Here is a 16,818-nt window from a genome sequence, read left to right as displayed (position 1 = left end):
ATAGGTGTGTGCTGCCACACTCTCCTCTCTCTCTCTCTCTTTCTCTCTCTCAAATGATAACCAGTGTCCAAACTAATTTTCTACTTTATGTTAGATCTCTAGAGTTTGATGGCAGTCAAGTTTTTTCTCTAGAAAATTCTCACATTTGGAGTTAACTCATCACATATCACATGCTACATGAATTTGATGACAAAGAATTGTTACTTGAGAAAGCAAGATTTCCTCTGTGGAATAGTTTAACAAGCATCATCACAACTCACCCCCCCCCCAAATAAGCCTTGTATTCAATAGCAATCACTCCCCAGTCACCCCAAGATAAACCCTGTATTCGATAGTTGTTGCTCCTCAGTACTGTTAGCATTCAGACCCACCCCTTGGGGACTCGGCTAATAAGCAGTTGGCATCCTGACAACATCATCTTATGTAAAGTCCTCTTTAAGAGAACCCCCTCTTCCTCTCTCTTGACACAAGGTAGTGCACACCTCCTCTTTTCCTTTCTTCCCCTTTATTTTTCTCTTTTTCTCTCAGCCCCAACCACTTTCCCCCTCTTCCCGTCTCCTTTCCCCCAATAAAACTTTCCACGTGAGCGTTATCGCATGGTGTGAGTGACTTTTGACTGTGCCTGTTAGCCCCCACCCGCCAAGGCCGCCCCGGCACTGTTTTTAAAATACAACAAGTATCCCAAGATAAATTCCTGTATTCAATAGTAGTGGGTCCCCAGTTACCCCAAGAAAAACCTCATATTAAATAGAAGTTGCCCCTCAGTCACTGCAAGATAAATTCCTGACCTCAGAATTGGTACACAGGGTTTTACAGCAGCCCCTGGACTCAAGAATGTGGAGGAACATATGCTTAGATTGAAAGGACAAATGGAAAACTGCAGGGAAATAAAAACACGGAACAGAACAGGTAGGCATTCTAGGACTCCCAATTTAACGTGTATTGTAAAAAACTTCCAGGCATTTAAACATCAAACTAAATGAACAGAGCAGTGAATTTGAGGGTTAATCTGCTCATTCTGCAGGAGGAGGTACAGAAAGAAAACAGTTGAAGAAAATGAATAGAGATTAATGACCTATGAAATCATCTCAAATTTACAGCACATTTAGAGTCCCAGGAGACTCCCAGATCATACCAGCACCATACAGTGTATACCTGACCTTCAGTGCTCTAGTCAGTGGCTGTAGCATCTAAGCCAGAAGACATGATATAAACTCCCAACTTCCAGTTCAGAACAAGGCTTCAGATCACCATATCCTTCCTTTCTCAAAAAACCCAGTATGAATGAAATATAAAAGCCTCAGTGAAGCTAACGCTGAGATGGAAAACAGTTGGCTTGTGCCAGTAGACAGTCATTTTGAGTAATTCCTGGAATATGGAAAGCAGATAGAATCAGGGGTATGGAGAAAAAAAAACAATAGAAAAACCTGCAGACCAGGAGAACCATGAGTGAGACTCAGAGTAATGACGTTCCCAGTAAGCTCTGGGTGGAAGGGGAGCAAATGACTAAAACCGCCTGCTCAGGGCTGGGCACTGTCCTGAGCCCCCCCCCCCCCCCCCCCCCCCCCCCCCCCCCGACTTAGCTGTCTCCACCTCTGCTGATTTGCTTCTGGGCTGAGAGTCTTGGAGATACAGGAGTAGAACGGGGTACCGGGGCTCTTCTCATGACCCTGGTGTCAGTAAGGAGAGTGGATGGTGTCTGCAGAACTGCAGGCTACCATGGATCTAGGAGAGAGCATACAGAGGGAAAAGAAAGCAGTGTGAGCCCCCCGTGAAATGGATGTACCAGCCAGCACCTTGGTTGGAGTCCAGTCCTCTTGGTGATGTCTGCCATCAGCAGCCTTTTCTAGTTGCTGTGCTGTGAGTGAGAAGCCTATGGGTAGAACAATGACTCCTGCAGTTGTTAAGAAGTGTGTATATGTCACTAATACTTATTCATGTTCCTTATAAATAAGAAATACCAACCAGAACTTACTGGGTGTTTTATTATCTTAAAAAAGAAACAGCTGACTAAAGAAAATCAACTAAAGATCACCCCAGATAAAGCTAGGGACTTTGCCAGGTGGTGCCGGCACACGCCTTTAATCCCAGCACTCGGGGGGCAGAGCCAGGCGGATCTCTATGAGTTCAAGGCCAGCCTGGTCTACAGAGCGAGATCTAGGACAGGCTCCAAAGCTACACAGAGAAACCCTGTCTCGAAAAAAAAAAAAAAGCTAGGGACTTCATTACCAGTCTATAGCTGACTTCTGTTCTGGGTGTGGTGGCACAGCATGCCTTTAACCCCACCCACTGTAGGCTGGTGATTTCTATGAGTTCAAGACAAGCCTGGTCTAAATAATGAGTTCCAGGCCAGCCAAGGCTACATAGTGAGACCCTGTCTCAAAATGGTGATGATGATGAAGAGGTGGAGGAGGTGGAGGAGGAGGAGCATCACGGTCTCAGATTGAGAGAGAGCTGGCTCAGTGGGTAAGAGAACTTATTCTGTAAGCATGAGGACCCGATTTGAATCCCAGCAATCACATAGAAAGCTGGGCATGGCTATGTATGCTTGAGAGCTCACTGGCCAGCCAGGCTAACTGAAATAGCAAGCTTTGATTCTGTGAGAGACTCTGTCTCAAGGAAATAAGACAGAGGGTAATGGAGATAGACATATATGTATATATGTATATATATGTGTGTGTGAATACATACATATACATATATATATGTATAATGTATATAATATATATTGAAGTAAAAGTATATGAAAATACAAATCAGAAAAAGACAAAAAAAGATACTTGGCATGGAAAAGAAAATAAAACGCAAAACAAGATGCCAGTATTCATTGAGCAAATGTGAAAAATTAAAAAGCTTGATCGCATGCAAGAGGAGAGAGCAATATTCTTATGTGCAGTTAAGAGGAGTATGGTCATTGCAGCTTTCTTAGAACGTTGATAAAACCTTTATTAAAAGATTTAGTCTACTTCGAGGAACCCCTCCTTAGGAACAGCATTATAGGTTTGCAGATGTGCTTGTGGGTGCTTGCCGCAGGACTGCTTGTTAGCACAAAATTTGGAAATAGTTTATTATATTTTTTAAAGATTTATTTTATTTTATGTGTAGAGTTTTTGCCTGTATGCATGTAAGTGCACTGTGTATGTGTCTTGTGCCCTGAAAGTTCAGAAGAGGGTGCTGAATTCCCTGGAACTGGGTTACAGATGGTTCTAAGTTGCCATACTGGTTCTGGAAACTGGAACTGGATCCTCTCCAAGTGCATCTCTTAACTGGTGAGCCATCTCTCCAGTCCCACAACTACAGTTGTAATCTGGTAAACAGCTTATGTACACAGTTCTCATTGCCATTTTGCTAGTGAGGATGGAAAAGGCAGAGCTGAACCTATTGCTGGAAGAACTAATAGAAACAGAACCAGCCACAGTCTACTTCTGTAGTTAGAACTTCAAGTTTAAAATGTAACATGGAAATGAACCAGACACAATAGTGTCCTTTTTTAAAATGCTGATTTGACTGTACTCTGCTAATCCATAAATAAATTAGTGACTTTTCAAAAAGACTAAAACAAACCCAAAAAACTAACATTATACTCTTGAGGTAGACCCTTCTAGTATACACTGAACTAGCTCATTTGCTACTTGTAAGTGGTCCTTCATCATTTCTACTTTTGGAACTTTCCTCCAAGTAATGTCTGAACAATTTTGTAAAGACATTTGCTGTATTTATAACAAAAAGTTGGGGCTGTGTTATGTAGGCTGCGTTTTCCTATCCCAACCACCTCCTCCCAAATAATCAGCAGCCACTTCCCAAGTAACTGACCCAGAGACTTAATATTATTTATAAATAAATGCTCAGCTGATAGCTCAGACTTGTTACTAGCTAGCTCTTACATTAAAATCAACCCATATTTCTTTTCTTTTTGGTTTTTTGAGACAGGGTTTCTCTGTGTAGCTTTGGAGCTTGTCCTGGAACTCACTCTGTAGACCAGGCTGGCCTCGAACTCGCAGAGATTCGCCTGGCTCTGCCTCCCCAGTGCTGGGATTAAAGGTATGTGCCACCACCACCCAGCCTGACCCATATTTTCTTATTTATGCTTTGCCACGTGTCTCTACCTTTATTAGCATGGCACCTTCATCTCCTGCTCCTTCTGCATCTGACTGGTGACTCTCTTGACTCTGCCCTTCTTAATCCCAGAATTCTCAGTTTGGCTCTCTTGCCTAACCTTATCCTGTTCAGCTGTTGACCAGTCAGCTTCTTTATTAACCAGTGAGAGTAATACATATTCACAGTGTACAGAAGGATTATTCCACAGCAATGTTAACTCTGTTAATAGCATATTTTGAAAACAAATTCTGGTAGTTCCAATGATACTCTGGGGCCATCTAGCTGGTGCTACACATCTGGATTTACTGATAATGGATTCCATTATTTACTACAGGCTTGTGAAGCAATACAAACATAATCTTGTTGTGCTTAAAACAGAAAAAGCTGGCCAGATATGGTAGTGCTTCTGTAGTCCCAAGAGGTAGGAAGGATATCTTGAGCCTCTGCTGGAATTTAAGGCCTACTTGGGCAACACAATAAGACCAGATTCAAACAAAAAACCAAACCAAAACTATACAGATTCATGAAGTATAGAAGGATGTAAGTCAAATGCAAATAAAGGTAATCTTTTGTGTGTGTGTGTGTGTGTGTGTGTGTGTGTGTGTGTGTTTCTTTGATTGTTTGTTTTATTTTTTGTTTTTTTTTCCGAGACAGGATTTCTCTGTGTAGTTTTGGTGCTTTTCCTGGAACTCACTCTGTAGTCCAGGCAGGCCTTGAACTCACAGAGTTCCACCTAGCTCTGCTGGGATTAAAGGCGTATGCCACCACCGCCTGGCAGAGGTAATCTTATTTTGTTACAGTTTCTGTTTTCTTATCTTTTTATTTCAAACATATCTTACTTTTAGAATTAAGAAAAATGTTATAACCACTTTTCTTGGAGGAGGGGAGAATAAAGATTTGAGCAAAATTTACAAATAAAGTAAAACCATATATAGTTTACTTGAAAATCATTTATGTCCTCTTTCAGGCTCTGTGCATATTGCCTGAGTCTTTTAACGGATTGTTTACTCTTGACTTTTTCTTTTCTCTGAGAATCACACTTAGTCAATTCACTGGGAATTGCTGAACCAGATGGAAGCAACTGATGGTAGTACCCAGAGAGCTTCCTGGGCTGTGGAAGCTAGCAAGGTTGCTATGGATGTTGATGATTTTAATAAGTCCTCAGGAGTACCATAGCTGGAGCCTGGGTCCATGGTAACTGCCCAGTAACATCTGCGTGATTGGTGGACATGTAACCAGAGCTAGCATGAATTACTCTTGATTTGTCAGGGGCAACAGGTCATTGGTGGCGAGACAATTATGGAGCCATTACTAAACAGGAAGGGCAGTGCCCAAAACTGTTCAGAACAAAGTTAGATAGAATAATAATGCAACAGCAATTTATCTGATTTCTGAAACAAAAATAGCACCGTAAAAATAGAGGTTTAATCTGTAATTTAAAAACAAGGAGATAATAGTTCTGCTTTTTGGTAGAATTTGGATTGAAGACAGTAGGTGGCAGTGTTGCTCGCGCTAGGGAAACTGGAGAGGAAGGAAGCACCTTTGAAGGTTCCTGAGTAGGGGGGAATGCTTCCTTGTCCTCTGACCCTCGATTGTGCTAGGTAGCAGTAGTCTCTAAAAATAGAACTTAGCTAGAAACTCCTCCGATATCGGGAAGGAAAAGCATGTTGCCATTTCTTAACTCTTTATCTCAGAGGAAAAGTACAAACATGATCATAAAGTTTAAATCACATCCCCAAAGACCGTTGAGTACAGTTTATGCTGTTTAAACATGTCCTCTCTCTGGCAGCTTTCCTTCTGTTTAAAAGGACTAATAACAGGGCAGTAATTCATGTATAGTACCAGCAGCAACAAATGTCCTTGTTAAGAATGATTGTGTGAAGTCTGTGTACATGAGTGTAGAGGTCGATGAAGAAAAGGCCAGAACAAAAGGAGCCGATGAATTGGAATTTTATAACCAGTCTAAGATGCACATTGAGTTTAATGTGCCATAAGAATCAAGATGGCAGGTGCTAAAAGTGAGCTGTAATACAATTGACTGTCTTGTGAAGTGTGTCTGACGATGTCCTTTGTGACCAGAAGAAAAGGAAAACAAGTTTTTAAATTTTAATTTTGTTTGTATATGAGTGTTTTACCTGTGTGGATATGTCTTGGATACCCTGGAGCTGGAGTTGCAGACAGTTGTGCGATGCCATGTGGGTGCTGGGAACTGAACTTGGGTCGTGTGGAAGAATAGCTAGTGCCCTTAACCACTGACCCAATTCTCTAGCCCCCTGGAAAATGTTTGTTAGCCAGTTTGAAGAGAATTTTTTTGTTTGACTGTTTTTCTTATGAAATATCTTGGGCAGGTGACTCTCTCGGAGTTCAAGGCCAGTCTAGTCTACATAGCAAGTTCCAGGCAAGCAAGGACTAAAATGGGGAGGCACCCTCGAATCAAACAGAACAACAAGCAACCCTTGTACATTAGCGGACTGAGTGTAGAAAAGGCAGAATCTCTAGAGTCTTTCATCCTTTGCCTGTGTCCGAGTGTCCAGATTCACCCATGCGAGCTGACAAGGAAGAGGTTTCCTTGCCGGTTTCAGAGTCACCCTGTTTCTCTCAGCAGAGAACAGGGCCATGGATTTGCCCACTTACCTTGTTCACTTTACCTTGATTGGACCGGGTACCTGTCTGGCCTCAGCGTCCCGGTTAAAGGAGGTTTGAAGTAGCTTTCAGTTGAGACAGCCTCTAAAGTTCAATCTCTTGAAGATGAAGTCATCCTGCTTCACTAGCTCAGTGCGGCGGCGGCGTCGTTAAGTTTTTTTAAATCTCTAAGAAGGTGGAAACTATGTGTCTTTTTGTTTATATCTTCATTATCTAGAAAACACCCTGATTCATAGTTTATACTTTCAAGATGATGGTTGAATTAATGAATAAATTTTGAACATTTGATTTCCTGGGTCCTGACTTTACTAAACAACTGTGGGGCAATGTCTCCTAGTGGAGACATTAACTATTGGCTGCCAACATTAGGCTGTCCATCCGTCCGTCCCCTGCTGTCTCATTTTATTCTGTCCTCTCCATTGTTTTGCCTCATTTTATCCAACTTTAGAAGATATTACGTGCTTCTAATAATAGTTCGTACCAATATTTTATTACTAAAGTTAATTCATGTCATTTAAAAAGATATCATGGGCTTGTGAGAGACTGGGCAGAAGTGTTTGCCATGCATGACTGATTAATTTGAGCTCAGTCCTGCTACCCAAGGTGGAGGAGAAGAGGCAACTCTTAAGGTGTTCCTTGACCTGTACACCTGGGCTCAGTCGAGTACATAAACTATCTCTCTCTCTCTCTCTCTCTCTCTCTCTCTCTCTCTTCTCACACACACACACACACACACACACACACACACACACACACACTCTGATTTTAAAAAAGCTGAATGTGGTGGCACACACCTTTTAATCCCAGCACTCAGGAGGCAGAGGCAGGCGGATCTCTGAGTTAGAGGCCAGCCTGGTCTCTATAGTGAGTTCTAGGATAGCCAGGGCATAATGAGACCCTGTCTCAAAAACAAACAAAAAAGTTAACACACACTCACACACACACACACACACACACACACACACACACACACACACACACACCATGACTGGGATGTAGTTCAGTGGTTGAAAACATATGCATATCATATATGAAGACTTGGATTTGAAAGATTGATTTATTTTCATTTTATGTGTATGTGGGACCAGGAAGAGAGAAAATACGAATGAGAATGGCGAGGGAACTGTAGCATCGATAGGCAAATTCTTAGTAAAGGATTATTACTGTACACAAGAGCCTTTTCTAGTGCATGGCTGAGAAGTGATTTATTCCCGAGCTGTCAGGGTGCCGAGTGGGACAGCTGTTTAGGACAGTTACAGCATGGTGCCCTTCTGAGGTATTTCTCTTTGTGCATGGCTTTTAAGGCAGAACTTCCTTCCAACCAAACAGTATGTGATTTCCTATTGTATTTACTGCTTCTGTTCCATAGATTAATTGGTAGCTCTCTGGATATTACAATTAGTTGTATAAATAATTTTACTGATTTCATTTTTCTGGAATTTATTCCAATGTATAAAGGGAGTTATGCTTGCATGGTTTAGAGTGGTAAGTTCTGTGATTAAAAGTTGACATTTTAATAGCATTCGATGTTGTTTTGATTGGCTTTCTGCCAATATGTATGTTTATAACAATTGCTTTCAGTTTACTTAGGAAGTGATGCAAAAAACGATAATCTTGGATTGACTATTCTTTCATGCTTTTAAGTTTTATGATGAAAGTAAACAAGTCTTTGTGCAGGAAAACTTATTTTGATGATTGAATTTTAGCACCTCTTTTATATCATTTCTTTTGAACATGTAAGATCATTAAGAACATTAGGTTTAAGGAGAAATATTTAATCTTTGTAATCTTTTCAGATACTGTTAAAAAACTCCAGGACCAAAAGCATGACATGGAAAGAGAAATCAAGACACTTCACAGGAGACTTCGGGTAGGATGAATCTTCATGTGCTGTCTCATTAGAAAGCATGGTTTTCTGGAACTAGCACCATGACTTTAATCTGTAGATTAGTGGGGTGTCGGCCACACTGGGCTTTGGGCTGAAAGCAGGTGCTGTTATTTTAAGTGGGCCCTGATACTGAATTTCAGGTAGGAGGATGTGCTGGTAGTGATTTATGGACAGTCATTTTAGGGAGATATAGTAAAGAAATGTCTTACATTTTGAAAAGAAAGTTTACTAACTTGATTTTAAAATCACAAATGAGGCTGTTTTTATGTGAGATTTCTGCATTCTCTGGGTTGGGTTGGGTTAGCTACCAGCACTCAGGCTGCTAAGATGTGAAGGGAGAGAGTGCTAATCGTAGACCATGAGTCCTGACACAGTTGTTCTGGCTGCTTTCATGGTATTAGAAAATCACTTTGAGGTTGAGAGGGCTCATGCAAGGCCAGCTGTGGCTCTGGGGGAAGTGAAGCCCCCAGGGAGACTTCTCCACCCAGCCACACCCGCATCCTTCTTGTCTGTGGGAAGCGGCAGACCACTCAGTTCCTTACAGCCTCTTTGTATGATTGTGTCTGCCTATATTGAGTTCAGTTTTTCTTCTGGCTTCCTCTTCCTTTTCCTTTACTTTAGTTTTTTTTTTCCTGCTAGTTTTTGATGTTAGGGTATTTATAGTTTTTCACAGTATGGCTCACATACCATTTATATACCCTTACATATCACTTATATACTTTCACATACCATTCATATACCCTTACATACCATTTATGTACCTTCACATACCACTTATATACTTTCACATACCACTTACATACCTTCACATACCATTTATATACTTTCACATACCCTTTATATATCTTCACATACCCTTTATATACCTTCACATACCCTTTATATACCTTCACATACCCTTTATATATCTTCACATGCCCTTTATATACCTTCACATACCCTTTATATATCTTCACATACCCTTTATATACCTTCACATACCCTTTATATATCTTCACATACCCTTTATATACCTTCACAAGAGTTCCAGAGGTAAAGCTCTAAATTTTTGATGATATTTGTTTTCATAAGACTTGGCTTTGAAACTTGATGAAGAAGGGAAGTCTAACATTTTTCCTCATTAATATTTATTGAGCACTCTGAATACTTGATAGCTCAGTGGGAAGACCAGATGGCACATCTTTCCTTCATTAGGAACAAGTTCACTGATAAGAGCTGCTTTGTCTGTTAAAAGTAGATAACAACAGCAACTCTTGGGATTAAAAGAAAAGTCACCGTTCAAGAATGTGACTTGCTAGGGCAAACTAATCATCCACCAATTTTACTGCTTTAAATCTGCATTGCTCTCCTTTGGAAGTAAAAAGTTAATTTTTGACTGTAGGAAGAATCTGCGGAATGGCGGCAGTTTCAGGCTGATCTCCAGACGGCGGTGGTCATCGCAAATGACATCAAATCCGAAGCCCAAGAAGAGATTGGTGACCTAAAGCGGCGGTTACACGAGGCTCAAGAGAAAAATGAGAAACTCACAAAAGAATTGGAGGAAATAAAGTCACGCAAGTATGTTCTGAGACTCCAACTGTGTGTTTCAGTAAAGAACAGTTAAGCCTCATTTTAGTGATGCGCCACGAGTGCTATTTTTGTCCCGACGCTCACAGTCCAGCACTGTTATTTCTCTTTAGACTGTAGGTCTGGAAGTAGACAGACTCGGCTTCCGTCTGACCCCACCCCTTAGAAGATGTGTGATCTCAGTTAACAATCCTGCCTTCCCTGTGCCTGGGTTCTCTCACTCTAACATGAAGGCAATATGAGGTGCTCTATAGTGTTGTAATGAGTAAATGAACTGATGCTTGCAAAGTGATTGGCCAGTGAACGTGAGTGACTGGTTTTGGGGAAACAACTGATAGGTACAGTGTAAGTTTCTTTCCATCACTCATTTGCAGAATTTCCATTTTTCAATGACCTCCAAAATAGTACCCTCCACATCTAACACAGACATCGTTGGAAACTCATAAAAATGACCATAGGAGGTGATACCTGTGATATGCTGAGACTTCGTCTGAGTTACAGAGAGAATTTATGTGTTTGATGCTATTATTAAGAATTTAGGGCTGGGGAGATGGCTCAGAAGGGCTGGGGAGATGGCTCAGAAGGGCTGGGGAGATGGCTCAGAAGGGCTGGGGAGATGGCTCAGAAGGGCTGGGGAGATGGCTCAGAAGGGCTGGGGAGATGGCTCAGAGGGCTGGGGAGATGGCTCAGAGGTTAAGAGCACTGACTGCTCTTCCAGAGGTCCTGAGTTCAACTCCCAGCAACCACATGGTGGCTCACAACCATCTGTAATGAGATCTGGTGCCCTCTTCTGGTCATACATGCTGTATACAAAATAAATAAATAAATCTTTAAAAAAAAAAAAAAAAAAAAAAAAAAAAAAAAAAAAAAAGAATTTAATTTTACTTCACTTTGAATAATTCTTAATTAGGTACAGGGAAAAGCGGTATTTCTTTGAAAGGCTTTTATTTAATTATTGCTTACTCCTACTGTGTTGCTGTGTTATCCATTGGCATCCTTAGGTAGAATTTGGAATGAGGCCTAATGAATCCCCACTGGTATAAAGCTGGCATTACTCTTTATATTATACTCTGTATATTATTAAATAAATAGCTTAGCAGAAGTGTCTCATTTGATAGTTAACCCTGAGTGACTAAAGTTGGTTCTGTCTGTCCATCCATCCATCCATCGTGCTGGGGATAAACTCAGGGTCTTACACATGCCAGGCAAGTACTTTCTCACCAGGCCCTAAAATTCAGTTCTTGAAGGATCATTCCACTGGATCCTGAACGTTTACTAGTCTTTATATTTCAAAGAAATGCCTGCTAATAGAGGCAGCATCTTAGGGCTGGAGAGGTAGCTAAGTGGTTAGGAGTACTTCTGCTCTTCCCAGAGGATCTGAGTTTGCGTCCAGCACCCTTGTCAGGTGACTCAAGACTACTTGTAACTCCAGTTCCAGGGGACATGTTGCTCTCTTGTGGCCTCTGTGCCCCCCCCCCCACGCACTATTAAAAAAAGGGGCAGCATCTTACACAGCAGTGCTTGTCAGAGTGATCCTGCCAGGACCCCTTGCACTTAGTCGTCAGAGTAATACCAACAGGTTGTTAACTATTTTCACTGTGCTGATTTTTACATTGAGAGTGAAGAGCAAATGTCAGCTTGACGAACCAAGGCCTTATATCAAATTACACTTGTAGTCACAATCTCATTACAATACATTATAACAATCTTTTAAGTGGGAAACTACCTAAATGAAACAAAACATGGTCTTCATTTAAGAATACCTTTGTTCAAGGGGAAAAGTATTACTTTTACCAAATCTCAGTCTTGGAGTGCCCTATTTTCAACCTTTCGTGTGACAAAATGGGAAGTATGAGCGGGCACTTCCCCTTAAAACTGTGTTTCCCGGTGTGAGGTTGCCTTGAGGTGAACACTGACAGTTTCAGTCTGAGCTTTGTTCTTCTCATGGAATGGCGTTTGTATTTGAGAACGACTGGGAGAGAAACTCGCTAATAAACTCTGACATTTGACTGCAAGTTCCTTGATAACAATTAGGCGCCTGTCCCATCAAGGAAAAAAAATCTGATGGTATTTGTTGTTGATGAAATGTAGGTATTCAAGGGAGTGTTAGAATTTTGGAAAACGTATCTGCCATTGCAAGATGAAAATTTAAAAAGTTCTTTAATTACAGTTATTTATTTTGTGTGTGTTCCATTCCGTACATGTGGAAATGAGGAGGCAACTTGTGGAAGCTGATTTTCTCCTCCTACCATGTGTATTCTGAGCATCAAACTCAGGGTGTCAGACTTGGTTGTAAGCACCTTTACCTGCTGCGCCATCTCACTGCCGTAAAGTTTTTTGATGCTGTCATTAGTAATAGCAAATATGACTGAAGTGTACTATACGATTAAAGGCATTTGAAAAACCTGTATAATGCCAGTATTTTTTTTTATGATCAATATATGATGTTACAGAATCAGATGGGTACAAGATTCTTTCAAAGTATTTAATAGACCAGTGGATTTTAGCAGACAGGGTAGGAGAAGTTTATGTACATGGCTTCATTTTCTGCATGGTAGCTACCTTTTGTCTCCTCAGAGTGCTGGTTCTCAGACAGAGCTTCGTTCATGCTCCACAGGTGCTTTAGTACTGCACCATGTCTCCAGTCTGCAGCTAAGTGTCCCCCGGGGTACTGCCGATTTAACCCAGGGCCTTCTGCCTGTTTAGGCAGGGGCTCTGGACTAAGTTACTTGCCTAGCCTAGCAAAAATTTAGTAACTACCCATTGATGCATATCATTAGTGTATATCATAAAATAGCTATAATTATCTGAAAAGGTTATTAAAATAGTCTTCCTTATTCCAAATACACATTTGTTTGAGATCTGCATTTTTTTATATCTCAATAGATTGAATACAGAAGAAATGATAATATAGTTGTCTTCTAAGCACTTAAATACATATTTCATTTCTATTTATTTATTTTGAGACAAGGCCTGTGTAATCCTGGCTGTAGCTCACTATATATAGTCCAGGCTGGCTTTGAACTCACAGAGATCCACCTGCCTCTGCCTCCTGAGTGCTGGGGTTAAAGGCATGTACCACCACACTTGGCTAAATACATATTTTTTAAAATGTAATACATTGTTATTTTTCTTAGCAATTTTTTGAATTTGGAAAATAAAATTCTTTATAAAATATTCTTAGATTTTTATTTACTTACCTATTTTTTTTTCTGAGACGTTGTATAGCCTTTGCTGGTCTAGAACTCTGTATGTAGACCAGACTAACCTAGAACTCACAGAGCTGAATAAAATATTTTGTGGTCTTCATTAATTTAATGAACTTTTCCAGTCCTTTGCAGGGATTCTCTTTGGAGACTGTGGCAGTTTTGCCTCATTTCTAGGGAGCTGGAGCTTTTGGTTCCGTTCCTTTGTATGCTCCTATGTGAGCACAGTGCATCAGCTGGAAACAGCTGCTCATGAATTCCCAGGTGCCTGAGAAGGCCTCCGTCTTCCTGGCAGCACAGAGCCGGAGATTCCCAGTTGAGCCAAGCTGCGGCCAGGATGCCTCCCGATTTCCTGCTAATTGATTACTGGTGTCCTCACCTGACACTTAATGAAAATGGAACTGATGGCTATTTAACCTGCTTAGGATAACCTGATAGGAGCATTTCAGTATCATTTCCTGCTGTTTACCAGGCAAGGAATATTAGGTCAGGCAATTGCTGTGTTCAACTGGTACAATTTAAAAAAACAAAAAACAAACCCTAATACCTTTTACTGCTTTTCAGTCAGTAATTTAAAAATGTGTATTTTTTTTTTCATACGTGCAAATGCCTTTATTTCACTGTTTTTTAGGCAAGAGGAGGAGCGAGGCCGGGTCTACAACTACATGAACGCTGTGGAAAGAGATCTGGCAGCCTTGCGGCAAGGGATGGGACTGAGCAGAAGGTCCTCAACTTCCTCAGAGCCCACTCCTACAGTGAAAACCCTCATCAAGTCTTTTGACAGTGCATCTCAAGGTAATTCAGTTACTTCCTTGTCTGTGGTTCCCAAGGCTTGTGCTTCTGTCCCCTTGACTTACCCTCCTGATCTAGTTTGGTGTTCTGTATCACTTCACTCTCAGATTCTTCAGCTTGCAAATGGTATCATATAGTGTCCTCCAGTGCATGTAGTGTGCAGTATCGTGTAGTGTCACATAGTGAAGTCTTAGGTATCATGAGTTAAGGCAAGTTCTACAGGCCTTTGGAATGTACTCTGCTTTAGAGATCCTGGTCTCAGCTGCACACTCTACTTCTCATGCTGAGTAGTATCTCTTCTCCCTAGATGTATCACACTCATTCCTGTGATTTCTTGTATCTTCTTTATGCTCAGACTTCTGGAGACACAACTCTAGCTCCTAACCTTCCTCCGAATTTCTCAATTCTGTATACCAAGTACCTCATTGACATTGACACTTGAGCATCTCTAGGCATCTGTGTTCAGACCAAGCCCCATTTTCCAGCTTCATCATTCCCAAATCCTAGTGCAAGCACAGTTCTCCTCAGTCATTGGAACCAAAAACCTAGGACTCTACTTAACCCTTTTCCTCACTGTCTGACTTCTAACGGGGACTCCTTTGTTCTCTTCCCTGTCTTCACTTTTAGGGACATAGACTTTAGTTCAAGCCAGTAAACTTCTACTCTCCTTGCCATTGAGAGAGCTTTCTTGTTCAAAATGCTGTAGTGATCTTATAATTGGAATGGAGTTCAGATCAAGGTTCTGTAACTGCTGGGCTGCTCTTCTTTTACTTTGTACAGCCCAACAACACTGCACTGCAGGATCAGAAACAAGCTAGGCTCCTGATGAGGTAGCTCTCACAGCACTAACCCTGAAGACATCTGCTGTCTTATGTGTTGGTGTGCATTTGTGTTGTTTATTGAGACAGGGTCCTGCTGGGCAGCCCAGGTTGACCAGAATAGTCGCTAAGTAGCTCAGTCTAGTCTCAACTTGTTATCCTTCTGCCTCAGCCTCTGAAGTACTGAGATTATAGATGTTCACCGCCATGTCTGCTTCTTACCCTGTTTCTTAAAACTACGTAATGATGCTGGGGATGAAACCCGGAGACTCATGCGTGCTGCAAGTGCTCTACCACTGAGCTATGCCCCATCCCTCTTGTTTTCTTTCTTTAGATTTCATTGATTGATGGAGTATTTTAGCCATGTGATTAAATAGCAAAAATGAAGTACTGGCTGTCCCAGAAAGCAAACCATTCGTCTGGTAGGAGAAGAAATACCTGTGTCATAGGCTCTGCCTGTGAGTATTCAGCATAGGTCAGGCATTGTCCACAGCATACAGTTTGCAGGGAATTAGGAGCATTGGCTAATAGGAGAATTCTTCCATGGAGATTATAGGAGACTACCCTTGCACCATGATGGGTTTAATCATTAACTTTCTCATTTGCTATTTTTGTAGTACCAAATGCTGCTGCAGCTGCAATTCCTCGAACTCCTCTGAGTCCAAGTCCCATGAAAACCCCTCCTGCAGCTGCTGTTTCCCCCATGCAGGTGAGTGCCTGGGATCACTGAAGGCTCAGAAAGGTTAAATTTGCATGGTAGATCCTCTTTTTTAGCCATGCACATGTCTCAAGTGGGCGAATGGGCTGCTTCAGAAGAGATATTTGTTAAGATTAGCTTGGTAAATTACCATGAGTATCCTTAATTGAGGCAAATTATAAATTGTGATGCTGTTCTGGCAAACATTGATTCTGAGTATGTAGCTGGCATATTTTATCTTGCTGTCTAGCAGATCACTTCAAAACTTACAAACCTGATGACTGGGGAGATGGCCGAGCACTTAGGAGAGCTCACTGCTCTTGTGGAGGACCCAGGTTCAAACTCCAGCACTCATGTGAGACAGCTCACAGTAGCCTGGAACTGCAGCTCCAGGGGTAGTTCTGACACCCTTTCCTGGGTCTCCTTGGACACCTAAGCTCAAGTCTACATATTGCTCACTTGCAAATACACAACCCAGAATTAAATGTGGATCTACATAGGCATGAATTGAGAGAAGAGTTGTTCATGGTCGCAGTCGAGCTCAAGGATATGACATTGCTGATCCATTGTAAATGACTTTCAGAGTTGCTGTTCTTTGCCATTGTTAGAGTGCAGCCAGAAGCAAAGCAAAAGGCTGTTTTCTGTGGAGCTCAGACCTTGTTATACCATTTCCCTGACACTTTTAGAGTGTGGCTGAAGTGAAATACTTTAACATGGGTGAGGGTAGCCAAAGGAAAGATGGCCCCTGAACTAGTAGTGTTATGTGATAAGGATAGCTGTGGCTACCGTTCACCCTAAAATGGGAGCTGGGGCATTTTCTTTTTGACTTCTATATTGGGTTAATGATTGGCCCTATAATTTGTGATGGGACTTTTAAAGTCTAGGATAAGTGCAGTTTCTCAGCCAGTGGCTTTGCTTTTTCATGTTTATGTAAGATGTGTCTTAATTTAAAAGGAAAGCAAGGAAACTCCATGTTTTGCCTGCAGCTTTAATACGTTTTTGATGTTCTCTATTAATCAGACTTTTAAAAGAAAACCTGAAGGTACCAAGCAGGATACCAAGTAAATCAAACCTCAAATAGACAGAATAAGACGAAGCTTCTCTAGCATC

At 41.3% G+C, this 16,818-nt stretch overlaps 1 protein-coding gene across 1 annotated transcript in view; it reads left to right on the top strand.

Annotated features, from left to right (window-relative positions):
* The window catches only part of Specc1l (sperm antigen with calponin homology and coiled-coil domains 1 like), a 112,648-nt gene that overhangs the window by 43,535 nt on the left and 52,295 nt on the right, over positions 1–16,818 (top strand). The window contains exons 6-9 of the mRNA XM_052744695.1: positions 8,538–8,611; positions 10,011–10,186; positions 14,033–14,196; positions 15,629–15,720. Coding sequence (XP_052600655.1) covers positions 8,538–8,611; positions 10,011–10,186; positions 14,033–14,196; positions 15,629–15,720 — 506 coding nt within the window. The remainder of the gene's footprint in view (positions 1–8,537; positions 8,612–10,010; positions 10,187–14,032; positions 14,197–15,628; positions 15,721–16,818) is intronic.

This window comes from Peromyscus californicus, unplaced genomic scaffold (assembly GCF_007827085.1).
Source record: "Peromyscus californicus insignis strain IS unplaced genomic scaffold, ASM782708v3 Scaffold_19__1_contigs__length_69161282, whole genome shotgun sequence".
Lineage (NCBI taxonomy): Eukaryota > Metazoa > Chordata > Mammalia > Rodentia > Cricetidae > Peromyscus > Peromyscus californicus.
The sequence above is the reverse complement of the archived record's forward strand: the minus strand, read 5'-3'. Positions and strand labels throughout refer to the sequence as shown.